The 20057-nt window shown below is 39.2% G+C and overlaps 1 protein-coding gene across 1 annotated transcript in view; it reads right to left on the bottom strand.

The window, feature by feature from the left end:
• The window catches only part of LOC126336939 (rootletin), a 409210-nt gene that overhangs the window by 33425 nt on the left and 355728 nt on the right, over positions 1–20057 (bottom strand). Inside the window, exons 26-28 of the mRNA XM_050001116.1 lie at positions 11814–11990; positions 5384–5491; positions 1299–1478 (exon numbers count right to left, since the gene is read on the bottom strand). Of these exons, the coding sequence (XP_049857073.1) occupies positions 1299–1478; positions 5384–5491; positions 11814–11990 (465 nt within the window). The remainder of the gene's footprint in view (positions 1–1298; positions 1479–5383; positions 5492–11813; positions 11991–20057) is intronic.

Here is a 20057-nt window from a genome sequence, read left to right as displayed (position 1 = left end):
TGATAGGTGGTGTATTAAACGTTGGTATAAACAGTTTACAGAGAATGGGTGTTTGTGCAAAGGGAAACGTTCTGGACGGCTGAGAACGAGTGATGAAAATGTAGCAAGCATCCACCAAGCATTTGTTCGCAGCCCAGGAAAATCGACTAGCAGAGCTAGCAGAGAGCTGCAAATTCCACAATCAACTGTTTGGAGAGTCCTACAAAAAAGGTTAGTTATGAAACCTTATCGTCTGAAATTGGTTCAAGCACTGTCTGCAGCTGATAAGATTAAAAGAATCGATTTCTGTGATTTTATCCTTGCTCAAATGGAAACAGATGAATCTTTCGTTTCAAAGATTGTGTTTAGTGATGAAGCAACTTTCCACACTAACGGGAAAGTCAACCGTCACAATGTCTGTATATGGGGCACTGAGAATCTGCGGGAAACAACTCAGTATGAACGTGACTCGCCTAAGGTGAACGTTTTCTGTGCCATTTCAGCCAATAAAGTTTTTGGTCCCTTTTTCTTCGAAGGTGCTACTGTAACTGGACTATGGTATCTGGAGATGTTAGAGAATTGGCTGTTCCCTCAGCTCGAACAAGAAGCACAGCAGGATGGAGCGACACCACATTGGCACTTTTCTGTCCGTAACTACCTGAACGTCAACTACCCGAGGCGATGGATCGGCCGCCAGGCAGCCCGTGACAGAGCACTTCATCACTGGCCTCCAAGAAGCCCTGATCTTACCCCCTGCGATTTTTTCTTATGGGGGTATGTTAAGGATATGGTGTTTCGGCCACCTCTCCCAGCCACCATTGATGATTTGAAACGAGAAATAACAGCAGCTATCCAAACTGTTACACCTGATATGCTACAGAGAGTGTGGAACGAGTTGGAGTATCGGGTTGATATTGCTCGAGTGTCTGGAGGGGGCCATATTGAACATCTCTGAACTTGTTTTTGAGTGAAAAAAAACCTTTTTAAATACTCTGTGTAATGATGTAGAACAGAAGGTTATATTATGTTTCTTTCATTAAATACACATTTTTAAAGTTGTGGTATTCTTTTTGAATCACCCTGTATATTATATCTTTTACTCTTGATAGCATTAAATTAAGAGGACGTATGACTGCTACAAGAAACTGCCAGTTTAGTGCACATGGCTATACTCTGCTTAAGTTTGGCATTAGTCTGAAAGTTAAGCTGATATCTCCTACACATATCACTCGCTTTTTTTTTTCTCAGCAACTGTTATCACAGCAGGCCAGCAGGGTTCCTTTATGATTACAGTAAATAGTTCCATTATTAGTAGTGACCTGCAAAAGTGCATCTTTCTCCTGAAGCATCATGTGAAGCCGCTGAAGATCTCCTTCAAGCCCCATGCGCTGCAGCTCTAGTTTGGTTGCACGTGATTCACTACGGCTCAATTCCTCTTGCAAGTTCCGTTTTTCTCCCTCACATTTTGATAATGCTTGCTTTAACTTTTCCAGTTTATCCTGAAAAGACAAAAAATAATTCCATTTTACAGGCTTAATAGTCTTCCTTAACAGAGTGTATAAAAAAGTTACACAATAAAATGAAATACACACTGCTGACAACTTTATATAAGTACTGAACAGCTACATTAACCATGAGTGACCTAATGCTCAGTCTTTTACATTCATTTTTCAGTAACTAAATTTGTTAGAAAAAAGTGTCCCCAAATTTATACCCTCACTTGCATATACTCGTTCTAGAATGCTTCCTTAAGGCATGTGTCCACTAGCAATTAACTTCCAAAAGTAACTTCTGCAAGGACTTGGTGAGGTGCTTACATTAGAACAAAAACTTGCGCAAGTTTACTTCTGCAAGTCACCTGGGAAGGTTAATTTCAGGAACTTGCTGCAAGTCCTTGCAGAAGTGTTTCCAATAAAGTCTCATCGTGAGACAGGCAAGTGTAAGTTTATGGTGCTGTATTTAAAATCCAGAGCAGTCATCACCATTGTTGAATTATTATTACTGAAGAAGAATCATGACAGAAAACTAAAAGTTAGGAAAAAAGAAATATTTGGGTAAAGAAATATATACAGAGATGCACATATTTAAGTTATCAATGCACACTATCAATTGGGGAACAAATAGTAGTCTGAGAGAGCCAAGTCTGGAGAATAGGGAGGATTTGAAAAGAGTTGGAATCCTTTTCCAGAGAGTTGATGAGGATTATCCCTTGTGAATCGCAAAAGACAGTTGCCATAACCTTTCTGGCCAAAGGAATGGTCTTCGCCTTTTTTTAGTGCAGATTCTCCCTTGGTAACCCATTGTTTAGATTGTTGTTTGGTCTCATGAGTATAGTAATGTATCCGTGTTTCATCCACAGTGACAAAACTACACTTAAAGTCCTGTGGATTCTTCCTGAATAGCTGCAAACATTCCTTGCAAGACCTCACATGATTCCATTAAGCATGAGCAATCGTGGAACCCATCTTCCAGATAGCTTTCTCATGTCCAAATGTTTATGCAAAATATTATGTACCCATTCATTCAAGCTGCCCACAGCACTAGCAATCTCATGCACATTAACTCTTCTGTCATCCATCACCATATCATGGATTTTATCAATGATTTCTGGAGTTGTAGCCTCCACAGGGTGTCCAGAATGTTCAGCATCATTTGTGCCCATATGGCCTCACCAAAATTTTTGAAACCACTAATAAACTGTTCTAATGAAAGGTGCAGGGTCACTGTAATGTTTATCAAGCTTCTCTTTTGTCTCCTGAGGCGTTTTGTCTAGCATAAAGTACTGTTTAATCACCACACGTAATTCTTTTTCGTCCATTTTTTGACAATCACTCTACTTCCGTAATTCACACGAATGCCAAACACAAAGAAATAGACCAGTATGGCTGAAACTTCGTGTGTGTTCTTTCCAAAGATGCTACTAGCTAAACATGACCTCGATACACGCCGGTGGTGCTATCTCTTGGACTTTTCAAATGTCCCTCTTACAAACTTTCAAAGAATGTTGTGTGATAGTTTTGAATAGCTTTTGTCTATTGTACAACCAAATTTTTAAAAATGGGACACAAAAATATGTCAAGCTATATCATCATGAGGTCACCTATTACCTAGTCTTTGATTTTTGTAAACACTATTTATTACACATTTATGTTTACACTGACTCCAAAAAATCAACTAAAATTTAAAGACACCTGCACCGGCATTCTACTTCCTCTTCTAGTGAAACAAAGTAATTGGTAAATTCAATTTGCACTTCTTTAGCTGGTGGTGATCTGTTATATATATTTAGTGGTTCTAAGGCCACATTTGTTTTGGCACACATGTCTTTGTGCCACTCTTCTTTTCAAGGCTGGCATTTTCGTGTCAGTGTTGAAAACACAAAACTTCTGCAAAGTTTGGGAAAATTTCCCACAACAGACAAATTCGAGAAGTATTTCGAGGAGGATGCAAGAAACTGTTTCCACTAACTTGTGGAAGCAAAACATGCAAAAGTCGACTTGCTGGCAGTGTTTTAACGTCAAAGAACTTGCAAAAGTAGCTTCTGCAAGTGATTCGCTGAAGTTTATTTCCTTGTAGACACATGTCTTTAGGTCTACAATGAATATACCATGTGGATATTTGGATGGAATATGATTCTCCAGAGCAGATAACAAGTTTCTAGTCTTTCACAGTCCACAGAATATCTTTGTCCACTGGAAACAGTCACACTTGATGAACAGGGATGAATTAAGTTCATTATATGCAATTCTCATCCAAATATCCACATGATACAATTTACACCAGAGCTTCCATTCAAGAATGGGTCAGATTGGACCTCATTCACTTCTTGTCTTGTAACAAAATACTTTTAGCTATGTCTTTCTGTCACAATTCTGATAAGAATTCATCAAAGAATGGGCTTTTTGAAACTGCCAGGAAGCCCGAAGGAAAGTGTGGAACTACAGAGGCAAAATCTGGCACTTTCTTCAGAGGATAATTTTTTGTATGCTCTCTGTTTGTCATCTCTAGTTAATTTCATCTTGTCCCTTGTTTTTTCTTCATAAGTTTCTCCTGTATGACTCCTAGTGCCATGGAAGTTATTCCATAATATCTTGTGCTCTGTTTACCTGTGTTCTATTTTGTGTTTTCCATGTATCTCCTGCTTCATTGATTCTGCAGAGGATCATACCATTTTTTTCTCAATAGTCTACTTAATTTTCAGCACCCTTCAGTAACGCCAAATTTCAAACACTTCAATTTTCTTCTTTTTTTGTTTTCTGTCACTCATGCGATCACTTCCATCTGATGCTGTGTTTCAGATATATAGCCTCAGAAACTACTTCCTTAGATGTTTCATATTAGTGCACTTATTTTACCTACGGATGCCCTCTGACTGTGCTAGCTTGTTTCTTATATCTTCTGTTCTTCATTCATCACAAAGCAGAATTTTGTCATCATACACTGTATAGTCCCCAATTTATTACTGATCTCATTTCTGCTACCCCTCATTACTTTTTTCTACTCTCATTCTACATTGTGTGTTCATTATACTGTTAAATCCATTCTGCAGGTACAGTAATCTGTAATTTTTCAATTTCTCTAGTGATAGCAATATTCTTTCATCCTGAGTTTTAATCTCACTTCTGAAACTTTTTTCTATTTTCATCAGTGCTGCTTCAGTGTACAGGTTAATGAGTAGGAGAAAAATACTGAATTTCTGCTTTATGCCCTTTTTTAATCTGACCACTTCTCTTATGGTTTCTATTGTTATTGTTAACTCTTTGTTCTTGTACCTATTGTATATTACACATTTTCTGTGTAGCTTGTACTAATATTTCTGAGAATATCAAACATCTTGTATCATTTTATAGTGTCACACACTTAACACCAGTCTTTTGTTTTGTGTTATGTGTGGTGGATGAGACAGGCACTATATCTCTCATCTCTGTGGATAATTTGAATATTAATCTAAACTTGTCAAGAACTTGCCAACTTTGTTTCGCACTATCAGTATGTATCTAAAATTACTGTTAGCTTCGATCAGCCAGTTGAGAACTATTCCAAACAATGAGATTACACAGTATTAGCTTTAAGAATGGCTCTTGTGTCATGTGATTTGAATAAAATGATCAACATCAATAAATTCTATCCATATGCTATGAATTAAAGACTATGTATTGAAATTAACTGCTTTAATCCAAAAGTAAGAGACATAGTACATATGGAAAGATGACATAGTTGATAACAGTCAGAAACACAAAAAAAATTATTTACTACTACACATAACACACACATAATATATTGTATCAGTTCCTTTCATCTAAGATCAGGTGGTTGTAAAGAGTACCGAAAAAGCATTTTGCTATTTTCTCTCAAATTGAAGTAATTTGCATTAAAATGTCATATACTTAAGTTAAATTTTTACCTCATATTGACCTTTCTCTTCTGAACTACTTTGCATGTTCAATTCCAGTGTTGTAACTTTCTCCCTGAGTTGTTGTAACTCTTCTGATTTCTGCTGCATTGCATCAGCCTGTAACAATGTTCTCTCATCAATCATTTTTATTACATTTATCTACATTTAATGACTCAAATAATGAGTTATCCAAACAAAGATTTTTCGAGTGCACACTCAAATAGTGTTTTACTTTGAAAGAAAAAAATGTTGCTTCTGATTATAATTCGCCTAGAAATCTTCATAGTAGCTAAAAATTACTATTTTTTCCATTTAAACAAAAATATGTTATCATGAAAACATATATTTTGCTATGAAACACAATGAATAAATATTATGGTGTGATAAAAAATGGAACATGGGAAGCCATGCTGACAATGAATCTTATAACACATATGAACTGTGAAAGAGCACTAGAAACATTCAATACTTTTGTGATTCTACATCTTAAAATGAAGACACTGACTTCTGAAAGATATGATTCACTTGAATTGCTTTCACTAATCACATATTAAAATTTAAAGAAGGCACTGCCATTCAAGTTTTTTCTCACTTGAAAGATTGCCTCCCCAAGCAAATATATATATATATTAAAAACAAAGATTCCAAGACTTACCAAGCGGGAAAGCGCCGGCAGACAGGCACAATGAACAAAACACACAAACACACACACACACACACAGAATTACTAGCTTTCGCAACCGATGGTTGCTTCTTCAGGAAGGAGAGGGAAAGACGAAAGGATGTGGGTTTTAAGGGAGAGGGTAAGGAGTCATTCCAATCCCGGGAGCGGAAAGACTTCCCTTAGGGGGAAAAAAGTACAGGTGTACACTCACGCACACACACACACACACACACACACACACACACACACACACACACACACACGCACACACATCCATCCGCACATACACCTGTGTGTAAGCTAGTAATTCTGTGTGTGTTTGTGTGTTTTGTTCATTGTGCCTGTCTGCCGGCACTTTCCCGCTTGGTAAGTCTTGGAATCTTTGTTTTTAATATATTTTTCCCATGTGGAAGTTTCTTTCTATTTTATATATACAGAAAATAAAATTCCTAGCTTTCTAAACCACAGGTTCTATCACCAAGACAGAAAAAGATGAACATGTTTGGTTACATAGCAAAAAAGAGGGGAGGGGCAGTCACTTAGGACCCAAGCGAAAGAGGTATTCGTGAGGTATGAAGGCAAGATGAAAAGGTCTTCCTCTGGCTGTGAATTATTGTGTTTCTTCAATACAAAAATGTCCTGTTTTTGTCATAGTCTCTTTTAAGAACAAAGCACATTGTTAAATGTTTTACAAATGAACAGAATCCATCCATGAAGTGTGTTTCTGGAAAGTAAGCAAAATAGCTATGGCTCATATGGGGTGTTCATTGGACTCAATTTTTCAACAATAAATTGTTTTACGTCCAGGAATTGATGGAGTAATTAAGGAAATAAGATTACATTTCTGTGCACCATCAACAGTGAAATTATTAGAGAGATATCATAACATATACTGAGGTTGGAGACGGATAGGGAAGGAAAAACAGCTACGTCCTTATCTAAGAACCATCCTGATATTTGCTTTAAAGTGATTTCTGCAAATCTGGAAAACCTATTCTGATGGCTTTGGATGACAATTTAAGTGTGAAATAATATAACTTCTACTTCTTTTTTGCTGGCTAGCCTGCTGCTGAAAACTCTCTTTCACCTTTCTTTCCCAAAGTACGCAAGTATGCTGCTAGGTACAGGAATTTCTTAATACTTTCTCTACTAAAAAAATAAGTAGACATACCAATTTCATTTGCTTCAACTTATGATGTATATTTGAACTTCAGACATATTACAAATCTCACTTTTCATGTAAATATATACTGCTTCATAAGTCTCTCATGTCTCCAAATGTCATAAACAAACTAATATACATATAAGAGATAGTTGGCTTAACACCATGTTCATTCTCAACGTGAATCTTAATACACGTCTTCTCTTCAACCAGGCTAAGAGTTTTTCTCAAGAGAACCTTCTCAACTGTTCTCGATATTATAACCATGGCCACTGACACAATTAGCACAGTATAACATAGAAGCTCCATGGTTCTTCTGTACAGTTTCACTAAAACTTCCATGGATCGCCTGACAAGTACTTGTTGCTGCCATTCGACCACCACGTCTACATTTTTCTCACAACTGAATTTCAAACCTGCACACACAGACATGTGACGCGCAATAGATAGGATTCTATCATCTCACACTCACTGAGTGGTTCTTGAATTTACGCTAAAATTCTCGAAACACTACACTAACTCTGGTTGGCCAAACAATATTTTATCCCCAGTTCTCATAATTGCTTGGGTACCAGTGGATTCTGCCCAAAACCACCATTCTTATTTTAACTACCAGTGCCTTTAGCATGAAACCACCAAAGCTGTTGCAAGGCAGCATATTATAATAAAAAAACCACTTTCTAAATTCAGTAAACTTGGGTATTGCAGCACTGTAATCAAACCTGAATGTCTTTATGGAGCAAACCTTTAATTTTAAATAGAAAAGAGGGATACTGAAGAATGTCAAAATAAAAAAAAAGAAAGATTATTAGCTGCAAAATTACTGATGGTGAAGCTTATGGGTTGAAAAGTAATAAGGAAATACAAGAATACACAGACATACATGGTGACAAAACAAAGACTCAAGTTTTAGGGGATTGTTAAAAGAATGTCACCCACTAGGTTGACAAAACAAATAGTAGATTTCCACGAAAACAGAAGTAAGGCAAAAGCAGAGTCAATTAAATGGATCACTGTGATTAAGGAGTGTCTTAAAGTAGCTAGTATAACTCAGTCAGACATTACAGACAGAAAAAATATTCAGACAAAAGATATGTGACTGAAAAGTTGGTCAGAGGAAAATTAGGAAACAGACTGGAACACTGTAGTCTGATGAAAGAAAGGGACTTCATTCTGATAGGATGAAACAGATTTGGACACAAAAGAAGGCCAACAATCAAAAGTGACATTGACTGATTGTACCTCATGCGGTCCTATTGGACCCACACATAAATAATAATAAAATAAAAAACATTTTTTTCTTTAATCAACTGTCTACACACATCACACAATACCTCCAACAACACACTTGTAGATTAAATTTTCTGTTGTTAGTGCCTTTGTCCCTTTTCGTACTTAATTTCTATGTTCTCCATCTTCTTTACATCTTTGTTTTAGTATCATAATTTTAGATAATTTCTTTCACAGTCCTTTTTCTCAGATTAAGAACTGTGGCACAGCCAGAAAATTAAGACAAAGATCACAAAATTGTAGCTAGAAAATCAAAACCAGTTACCCCTTGCATTTTTATGGGGAGGCATATATTACTAAAAATTTACATCTCAGAAAATTACACTATGAACATCACAACACTTTTGTAGTTACTAGGGAAGACTAGTTTTGTTTCAAATGAAAACACTGTATACATCAAGTTGTTTTCTATATTATCACTCATTTGTGGGAAATTTTGGATGAAATAACCATTAATTAAAAACTTAAATACACAGTATTGATGTTCCATGACGATATTTATTTAATAGTTTGTTGTGAACCAGCTTTTGTTTTTTTAAGCCATCATCGGATAGTTTAATACTAAACAGATAGTTTACATCTATCAGCAAGAGTTCATAGCTGTACAAAGATTGTTTCTGAAAGACATGTGACACTTTACGACACAGCAGAACCTGCCAATTTCCATTGCCCCACAACACACAAACTTTCTGCTCCATGGTGCAACGCTTACTGTCAATACCACAAACCAAATCAGATTTTGAACATTAACTGAAAATAATTAACAAAATAGCAGTAGTATTTTTATTTTCAAAATTTCTTGTTCAATAATTTACTTCTTATGCATGTTGCATTCACTATGTAGATTATGTATATGTGATTCCCCTCCCAATCACGTACTGAGCAAGGTGCCTACACCTTTCTTAAAGTACTGGACTGACATTTGGGAGACTGGGGTTTATTCCCTGTCCAGCCATCCTGACCTGGGTTTTCCAATATTACCCATGTTACTAAGGTAACTGCTATGGTTATAGTGCTACCCTAATTGAAAACATAATCAGTAAGATAAGAGACAGAGGATAACTGAGCTATTGTATCCTCCTCAGAAAGTGCTGAACCACTCCAGTAACAACTGCTTCCACATGCTATATGTATGTAGGACTTGACAGATACTTGACAGCTAACTAAAATCCAAAAAATACCAAAAATATACTCAAGCTTTTTATGCTAATAATACTGTTTCCCACTTTCTGTTCAACAGCACAGACAAGATTCCAACTTTAGAACAGGGCGGAATTCACAGGGTTTCCTGCAATCTGTGTGGCAAATTATTGTAGGTCAATCAGACAGAGCTATTACTACTAGACTAACTGGGCATGAAAGGAGCCGGAGAATGACAAGAAAGATCTCACCTTTGCTGAACATGCTCTTAAAGAAAGCCATTCTTTTGATACTAGATGCCATGTTTTCCATAGAGGAACTACAGATGGAAAACTAACATTATTTGAACTTCTAGCTATTAATGAACACCAATCACCTGGTCTGTAATGAACAAACATAGTTTCATTGTTCAGCCTCACTACAGTAGCAGCAACCAGTTAATATTTTTCTCACCATTAGATAATAGTTAGTTAGTTAGTTAGTTATATTACTTGTTCAATGGATCATGAAGACGATTCTTTCGTAATGATGTGGAACGTGTCAAAGTACAAAAGATTCATTTATCCCAAATAATCTTTGTTAGTCTTATATACGGTACAATTGTTAATACTTACTGTATTTCTTTAGCCTATGTCTAAAAATTCATCTATGGAGTAGAAGGAGTTGTCATTCAGGAATTCCCTTAACTTACTTTTGAATGCCGATTGGTTGTCTGTCAGACTTTTGATATTGTTTGGCAAGTGACCAAAAATCTTTGTGGCAGTATAATTCACCCCCTTTTGTGCCAATGTCAAATTCAATGAACGGTAGTGAAGGTCACCCTGTCTCCTAGTATTGTAGCTGTGGACTGTGCTATTAATTCTGAAGTGATCTGGGTTACTAACAACAAATTTCATTAGGCTGTATATATATTGTGAAGCTACTGGCAATATCCCTAATTCTTTAAATAATTGTCTACAAGATGATCTTGGATGAGCCCCAGACATTATTCTGATAACACGTTTTTGTGCAATAAATATGTTCTTTCTTAGTGATGAATTGCCCCAAAAGATGATTCCGTAAGAAAGCAACGAATGAAAATATGCATGGTAAGCTAACTTACTGATATGCTTGTCTCCAAAATTTGCAATGACACTAATAGCATAGGTAGCTGAGCTCAATCGTTTCAGTAGATTGTCAATGTGTGTCTTCCAGTTTAAATTCTGATCAATACAGACACCCAGAAATTTTGAACAATCTGCTTTAGCTAAAGATTTTCCCCCACACTCTATATTTATTTCTGGTGTTATGCCTTTCCCTGTACTGAACTGTATGTACAGTGTTTTTTCAAAGTTCAATGAAAGTCCATTTGCGGAAAACCACCTAATAACTCTTTGAAAAACATTATTTGCATTTTCCTCAGCTGATTCTTGATTTTTAGGCTTGATTACAATAATATGTTTGTTACACCTGTTCGACACAAACATTGCATAGACTCCATTCTCCCCTTTGCCTCCCCCACCCCCTACCCCCTTTTTTCAGTCTGTTCATCACATTTACCAGTTTATCCATGCAACACAGTATTAGTGCCATTATTATCATTTGATATATAAAAAATCTTTATACAGCTATGAACTTTCACTGATGTTGTGTGGACTGTCTGCTTGGCATTGGGTTAAATCCAAAAGCTGGCTCATAAAGAACTACTAAAGAAATATTAATGTGAAACATCAATATTGTTGAATTAAGATTTTTGATACGTGGTTCCTCCATTACAGACAGGATATTCCATAACTATAATCATTAATTTTTCATTTTAGCTTTCATACTATCTTTAGAGCACATCATATCACCTACTGTTAATGTTCTGCCTAGTTACAAAAACACTCCATGTTACTCACAAGCTGCTGTCATGGTAATGTAATTCTTTAATACAAAAGAACACACTTCACAGAACACTATATGTAAATGGATTGTGAAGGAGAGCTAAGTGTATTGGCAAGCAATCCATACAGACAATACATTGTATTGTGGTCGTGGACATTAAATTTATATGCACGATCTATAATTAAAGAGACTGGAATCCACTTTTCTTGCCTTTATGCCAATAGCTTTTAGTAAAACAGATTTACACCTGGCTGGATCTGTACGTCACTTCCATTGAAACACAACTTTACAAACGATTTTATTCGTCACACACTTACCTGAGCTTGTAGAGCTGTCTGCTTCTGTCCAAGCTTCATTTCTAGGCTTCCCTTCTCATCCTGTAGTGAACGCAGACTTTGCAAGGCAGAACTTAGTTTTGTTTCTGTTTTAGCATTTAGGTCTTGAACCTCTTGCAACTGGCGCTTCATGCTTCCCACTTGGGTCTTGTAATCATCCTACACACAAACAAGCAATATGTAATGCAACATATGTAATTAAAATGGCCACAATTTTTTCCAGCTGCCTAACAGAATGGAATTCTGTCTCAGACGCAGTAACTGTAGATGAACATTTGGAATACTGGTTCACACTTCCTTGGCTATCATCCTTGACTTAAATCTGTCAACAATGCCAGGGTTTCCCTCTACTTATTATTGCACATTTTATTCCACTAGGAGTTTTCTTAGGTAATTCTGGTGATAAAACTGTAAATGCAGCTGTCTTTGTTTTCTGCACCGATGAGAAAGAAAGTAAAGACAAAAGCATTCACTTGAACACAATGTAAATATTCAGAATGTAGTAGAGGTAATGTCAATGAATCTGTACAAAATGAAGGTGGCTGACTCCATCCGATGAAGCAAATTCTGTAGCAATTGAAACTTACCGGGAACACTGCACCTTAAAGGAGCCTGTACACAATGAAACTTGTTAGTCAAATTTGCTTTTTTTTATCCACATATTCATCAAACAAATCTGTACTTGTACCAACAAAGTTTGTCAATTTAATCTCACTTTTGAAGTGTATGATGGCTGCCAATGCAGAAAAAGTTTTACTGGCTTTGACTTTAGCACTGTATGTAAGGAAGAAAAAGAAAACAAGATGCTTGTCTAAGGAATGGTTGAAATGGAAAGAGAAATATACCCATGTAAATCTGCTAAATAAAATTACACTCAGAACCTGTTGATTACTTCACCTTTCTAACAATGGACAGTCAAACTTTTAATAATGGAGTTACATTGCGTTCACACTGAAAAGAAGACACAAGTACATGAAAAAATTATCTTCTTCCTTTTGGTCATTTAATGACACTTCATTAAAATATCACAGTGTTGGAACATATACACTGTCCATAGAAGAACTGGAGAGCTTCGATGTTTTGTGTAATTTAATTTAATTTTTATTTTATTGCACTCGCACTTCTATGTTGTGGGTAGAACACCAACTTTCTTCTTAACCTCTTCCTGTATAATATATGAATGGTAAAGATGCAACACCTCTAACATTTTTATAACTGTGACTTCTGAAATTTTCCCGGCGTATTTGTTCTTCTAATAATTTCCGGGTATGCAGCCGGATCCCGTCGACATTCTGCCACGATATTTCGGCCCAGAGACGTCCGGCCATCATCAGGTGAGTACACAACTACTGAAGAGCCCAGGTGCAGTCGCGGTATTTATACCGATTCTCGCGCACGTGTTGACATGCGCGGCATAGCCGAGTTGTACGTGCTGCCCTCGGTGGTGAAAGTAAAAGATCATCTAGTCATTGAGTATCGAATGACGCTGTCTATTCCGCTGTGAATGTATAATTTTAATAACAGGATTCCAAGTTTTATCCAGTTGAAAGCCGTTGTCACGATTTATAAGATTATCGGCAAGACGTATTTCCACTGATTCCTTGATTACGGAATCCCAAAATCCGGAAACCGGAGCTAAAATTTTTGTTCCATTGTATTCCATTGAATGTCCCAATGAAATACAGTGCTCTGCTACTGCCGATTTTGACGGTTGCCGCAGACGGGTGTATCTCTCATGTTCTGTACATCGTTCATGGACAGTTCTTGTCGTCTGGCCAATATATGCAGAGCCACATTCACAGGGAATTTTGTAGACACCTGCTTTCTTCAGTTGTAAATCGTCTTTAACGGATCCAACCAGGGCCCGGTTCTTTGCTGGTGGACGGAAGATAACCTTGATTTTATTCTTCTTCAGTAGTCGGCCTATTTTCGACGACACATTCCCGGCGTATGGAAGAAACGCAGTTGATTTAAAGTCGTCATCAGCGTCCTCAGTGCGCTGCTTCTTGTTATGACAGTTGCGCATGGCCTTTCTTATTTGGCGTGAAGTGTAGCCATTCTCTTTAAAAACCTTCTCCAAGTGTTCTAATTCTGCGTGGAGGTTTTCATCGTCCGATATTACATGCGCTCGATGTATTAAGGTACTGAGAACACCGGCTGTTTGTGCTGGGTGGTGGCAGCTTGACGCCTGGAGATACAGATCTGTGTGAGTCGGTTTCCTGTACACAGAATGTCCTAATGACCCATCATTTTTACGGCATACTAGCACATCTAGAAATGGTAAAGTGCCATCTTTTTCAATCTCCATCGTGAATTTGATGTTCTCATGTAAAGAGTTTAAATGATGAAGGAATTTCTCCAGTTCCTGTCTGCCATGAGGCCATACAACAAAAGTATCATCTACGTACCGCCAGAAGACCGTAGGCTTTAAGACAGCAGACTCAAGTGCTTTCTCCTCCAAGTCCTCCATAAAGAGATTAGCTACCACAGGGGACAAAGGGCTCCCCATGGCGACGCCGTCTGTTTGTTCAAAGAATTCGTCATTGAATAGAAAGTACGTTGAGGAGAGTATATGTTCAAACAAGGCCGTCATTTCTGCACTGAATAAGTTACCAATAAGATGTAACGATTCCATTAAAGGCACTTTGGTAAACAGTGAGACCACATCAAAGCTGACTAATAAATCCGAGCTGCTAAGCTTAACTTCCTTCAAGCGACTGACAAAATCCTCGGAATTACGTATATGGTGGCAACACTTACCCACATACGGCTTTAGTAGTGAGGCCAGATATTTTGCTGTAGAATAGGTGGCAGCACCAATATTACTCACTATTAATCGTAGTGGGGCACCATCCTTGTGTATCTTGGGAAGACCGTAGAGTCTTGGTGGTACTGCATTGTGTGGTCTCAATCTCTTGATAATTTGTTCAGGTAGAGAACAGTCGTTCAAAAGGGTAGCAGTTTTCCTTGATATTCGGCTTGTTGGGTCCTTTTCAATTCTGCGGTACGTGGAATCATTTAGCTGACAATATATCTTCTCGTTGTAGGCTTCCCTTGTCAGAAGAACTGTGGCGTTACCCTTATCCGCAGGCAGTACGACTGTGCTAGTATCTTCTCTGAGGCTGCGGAGAGCAGCTCTTTCAGCTGGCGAGATGTTACTCCGTTGTGGCGCACATTTCAGCAACGTTCGGCAAGATTCACGTCGAATTTCGTCTGCATTATCCGCAGGGAGACGTCTAATGGCTTCCTCAATGGAACTGATGAAATCCGTTAAAGGCAGTGAAACAGGAGTAGGGGCGAAGTTTAAACCTTTCGAAAGCACTGACATCGTTGCATCGTCCAATGATTTCTCCGTAAGGTTCACCACGGATCGTCCAGAGATAGCTTCTTGCGGCTTTCTTGTTACGAGTTGGCTAAACTTCGCACTTTGCCTGTTCGTACTGTTCCTGTGAGCCCAGTCTGCCTTGGCCCAGGATACACCGTCAATCAATCTGGATTGACGGTGTATCCTGTGAGCCCAGTCTGCCTTGGCCCAGGATACACCGTCAATCCAGATTGATTGACGGTGTATCCTGTGAGCCCAGTCTGCCTTGGCCCAGGATACATTGAGGAAGCCATTAGACGTCTCCCTGCGGATAATGCAGACGAAATTCGACGTGAATCTTGCCGAACGTTGCTGAAATGTGCGCCATAACGGAGTAACATCTCGCCAGCTGAAAGAGCTGCTCTCCGCAGCCTCAGAGAAGATACTAGCACAGTCGTACTGCCTGCGGATAAGGGTAACGCCACAGTTCTTCTGACAAGGGAAGCCTACAACGAGAAGATATATTGTCAGCTAAATGATTCCACGTACCGCAGAATTGAAAAGGACCCAACAAGCCGAATATCAAGGAAAACTGCTACCCTTTTGAACGACTGTTCTCTACCTGAACAAATTATCAAGAGATTGAGACCACACAATGCAGTACCACCAAGACTCTACGGTCTTCCCAAGATACACAAGGATGGTGCCCCACTACGATTAATAGTGAGTAATATTGGTGCTGCCACCTATTCTACAGCAAAATATCTGGCCTCACTACTAAAGCCGTATGTGGGTAAGTGTTGCCACCATATACGTAATTCCGAGGATTTTGTCAGTCGCTTGAAGGAAGTTAAGCTTAGCAGCTCGGATTTATTAGTCAGCTTTGATGTGGTCTCACTGTTTACCAAAGTGCCTTTAATGGAATCGTTACATCTTATTGGTAACTTATTCAGTGCAGAAATGACGGCCTTGTTTGAACATATACTCTCCTCAACGTACTTTCTATTCAATGACGAATTCTTTGAACAAACAGACGGCGTCGCCATGGGGAGCCCTTTGTCCCCTGTGGTAGCTAATCTCTTTATGGAGGACTTGGAGGAGAAAGCACTTGAGTCTGCTGTCTTAAAGCCTACGGTCTTCTGGCGGTACGTAGATGATACTTTTGTTGTATGGCCTCATGGCAGACAGGAACTGGAGAAATTCCTTCATCATTTAAACTCTTTACATGAGAACATCAAATTCACGATGGAGATTGAAAAAGATGGCACTTTACCATTTCTAGATGTGCTAGTATGCCGTAAAAATGATGGGTCATTAGGACATTCTGTGTACAGGAAACCGACTCACACAGATCTGTATCTCCAGGCGTCAAGCTGCCACCACCCAGCACAAACAGCCGGTGTTCTCAGTACCTTAATACATCGAGCGCATGTAATATCGGACGATGAAAACCTCCACGCAGAATTAGAACACTTGGAGAAGGTTTTTAAAGAGAATGGCTACACTTCACGCCAAATAAGAAAGGCCATGCGCAACTGTCATAACAAGAAGCAGCGCACTGAGGACGCTGATGACGACTTTAAATCAACTGCGTTTCTTCCATACGCCGGGAATGTGTCGTCGAAAATAGGCCGACTACTGAAGAAGAATAAAATCAAGGTTATCTTCCGTCCACCAGCAAAGAACCGGGCCCTGGTTGGATCCGTTAAAGACGATTTACAACTGAAGAAAGCAGGTGTCTACAAAATTCCCTGTGAATGTGGCTCTGCATATATTGGCCAGACGACAAGAACTGTCCATGAACGATGTACAGAACATGAGAGATACACCCGTCTGCGGCAACCGTCAAAATCGGCAGTAGCAGAGCACTGTATTTCATTGGGACATTCAATGGAATACAATGGAACAAAAATTTTAGCTCCGGTTTCCGGATTTTGGGATTCCGTAATCAAGGAATCAGTGGAAATACGTCTTGCCGATAATCTTATAAATCGTGACAACGGCTTTCAACTGGATAAAACTTGGAATCCTGTTATTAAAATTATACATTCACAGCGGAATAGACAGCGTCATTCGATACTCAATGACTAGATGATCTTTTACTTTCACCACCGAGGGCAGCACGTACAACTCGGCTATGCCGCGCATGTCAACACGTGCGCGAGAATCGGTATAAATACCGCGACTGCACCTGGGCTCTTCAGTAGTTGTGTACTCACCTGATGATGGCCGGACGTCTCTGGGCCGAAATATCGTGGCAGAATGTCGACGGGATCCGGCTGCATACCCGGAAATTATTAGAAGAATTTTTATAACTGCCAATGCTATTGTTGCTTCCTGAGTATAGTTTCCATAATTGTGAATACCTACATCACAGCGAGATAAATTGTAATAACACTATTTTTCAGTAAACATGTGCAGAAAAACATCAACACAAACATTCACCATCTTGTCAAATCTGCTGCTGACCAAAATTTCTCTCAAAACACGTCAAATGTAATCTAATAATAATATTATGAAAATGATAGATTGCTACTCACCACAGAGAGAAGAAGAACCGTGGACAGGCACAACGAAAAGACTGCTTATACTTAAGCTTCCTGCAGAAAGGCCTTCATCCAAAGCAGGAAACACCTACACATTCTCGCAAGCACAACTCACAAATACGTTTCTGCAGTCAATGGGCACTGTGGCCACACTGCGGACTGCAACTTGCAATCTAGCGTGTGTAAGGAGGAGGCATGGGGAGGGGGAGGGATACAAGAGTAGGTGTCGGGGGGGAAGATGCAGTGATGTTTGTGGGAGCGTGTAGGGACATGGTGGGAACAAGATAGGGCTGCTAGGTACGGTTGGGAGATTTGGGGAGGGGGATGGGAAGGAGGAAGACAGGGGCAAATGCTAGTGGGTGTGTTGGTAGAATAGAAGGCCATGTAGAGCTGGAGTGGGAGCATGGGAGAGAATAGGTAGGTGGAGGACAGGGACTAGCAAATATTGAGGTCAGACCCCCAAACCCCCCCCCCCCCCCCCCCCCCCCGACCTCAACCTTTGTTACCCCCTGTCCTCTACCTACCTATCCCCTTCCCTGCTCCCACACCAGCACTACACAGCCTTCTATTCTGCCAATGCACACAGTAGTCTTCCCTCCCTTCTCTACTTCTCTCATTGTCTGCCATCCCCAAAGCCCCCAACTGCATCTACCCTGTCCTGAATATGTCCCTGCACACTCCCACAAACAGTGCTACACCTCCCCCAGCTACCCTTCTATCCCTTCCCCTCATCACCCCATGCCACTTCCTTACCTCTACCTGCCACACTAGATTGCTGCTCCCATCAGGTGCAGTTGAAGTCTGCAGTACAGCCACAGCAGTCAGAGACAGTGGTCATCTCTGTGTGAGTTGTGAATGTGTGTGTCTTTTGTACATTAGAAGGAGGTCTTTAGTGCAAAGCTCAAATGTATCACAGTCTTTTCATTGTGCCTGTCTGTGACTCAGTGTCTCCTCTACGTGTTGAGTAGCAATCTGTAATTTTTCATATCATTGTTATTCCATCCTGGACTTTCCATTGTTCAGACACACTATGTTTGACAAACAGTGCTGTACACAGTCAAATCAACAAACCTAGTAATTTTTGGCAAACAGTTTCACTGAGTATGCTGCCTTAAGAAGCTGTCCACAGTGGAGACTGCTATCTAACCCAGGCTTCTCAACAGCTCTTGACTGTTTGAAACTGTGTGAGTGAAGTGGTGGTGGTGTTTGGTGAGATACAGACGAGCCAGTGTAACAGCATTTCCATGATCAACTCTTGTTGCTTCTGGAGCAGTGCCAGTAGTAGTTGGTGGTGATCTTCCTGTAGGTCTGACTACTGCTTTTACAGGTCTAACAATTTTAGTACGCTACGTTCCATGTCAAGTAATATAACTAATGGTCTAATAATGAAATAATTACATCAGAATGACTACTAATGCTATGTGTGACAATCCTTGTTGTCAGTTTCACTGTAATCTAAGCTAATTAATAGAGACATGACACTTGAGTCTCTGAAGAAACTTTTCCATTTTTTGAAACTTGTGGCATAAAAAAAATTTATATACGTAGAAACGCCAGTGGCTCTAGTCAGAGACTCAGTCTATGAGGTATTGTTGAGCCTTGGAATTGCATTGCAACCAGTCTTACTTCCTGGCAGCAATATATGGCAAGACTAGGGGATGTGACAGGAAACAAAGTCCTAAATGGAATCGGTGGCATAATGTTGTTGACATTCCTTGTAAGAATGGTACCTCCATAAGGCTCTTGAGCCTGTACTACAAAGGCAGGTTATAGCTGTTGCTTGAAAAGTGCTCTAGTTGTTTGGACATCAGTTGTGGTGTGGGACCTATTCTGTAGTTGTGCATTGACCAGTATCCTTGGGGAGCTGCAACAAACAGGGGTCAACTGACTCCATGGTCAATACATCTGCATCCATTGCAGGCTGAGATACAAAATCAGCAGTAAGAAGTATCTAAAATTGTCTTGATACTTCTCCCAATCATTATCATTATTTTTCTGCTGCTATCTTTAAGACATAACTCACAAACTCTCTTCTTAGAATCAGATTTAAAAAAGTGAAAGTAAAAACAATGATAACTAATATCTTACATAGCAGAAGAGCATTAATTACTTCTGTTTCCTTCTGTGCTCCCTGCATGACACTCTGCTTTCAAATAACAAAACAGAACAGTTCCCTTTTTACCTGACCATCTTCTCCAATCTAAAACCTAACTGGGCTCAGTCTACTTGCAGTGCTGAGACAACATAGCTGTTCATATGTATGTGCGGGTGTTTATCCTATTCTGTTTGATAAAAGGAAGGAAACTGCCAGACAGCTTAGTGGCAATCTCCAGCTTGTCTATGTACATTCTGACTGCACTCAGTATATCAACCATA

The sequence above is a fragment of the Schistocerca gregaria genome, chromosome 2 (assembly GCF_023897955.1).
Source record: "Schistocerca gregaria isolate iqSchGreg1 chromosome 2, iqSchGreg1.2, whole genome shotgun sequence".
NCBI classification, from domain to species: domain Eukaryota; kingdom Metazoa; phylum Arthropoda; class Insecta; order Orthoptera; family Acrididae; genus Schistocerca; species Schistocerca gregaria.
The sequence above is the reverse complement of the archived record's forward strand: the minus strand, read 5'-3'. Positions and strand labels throughout refer to the sequence as shown.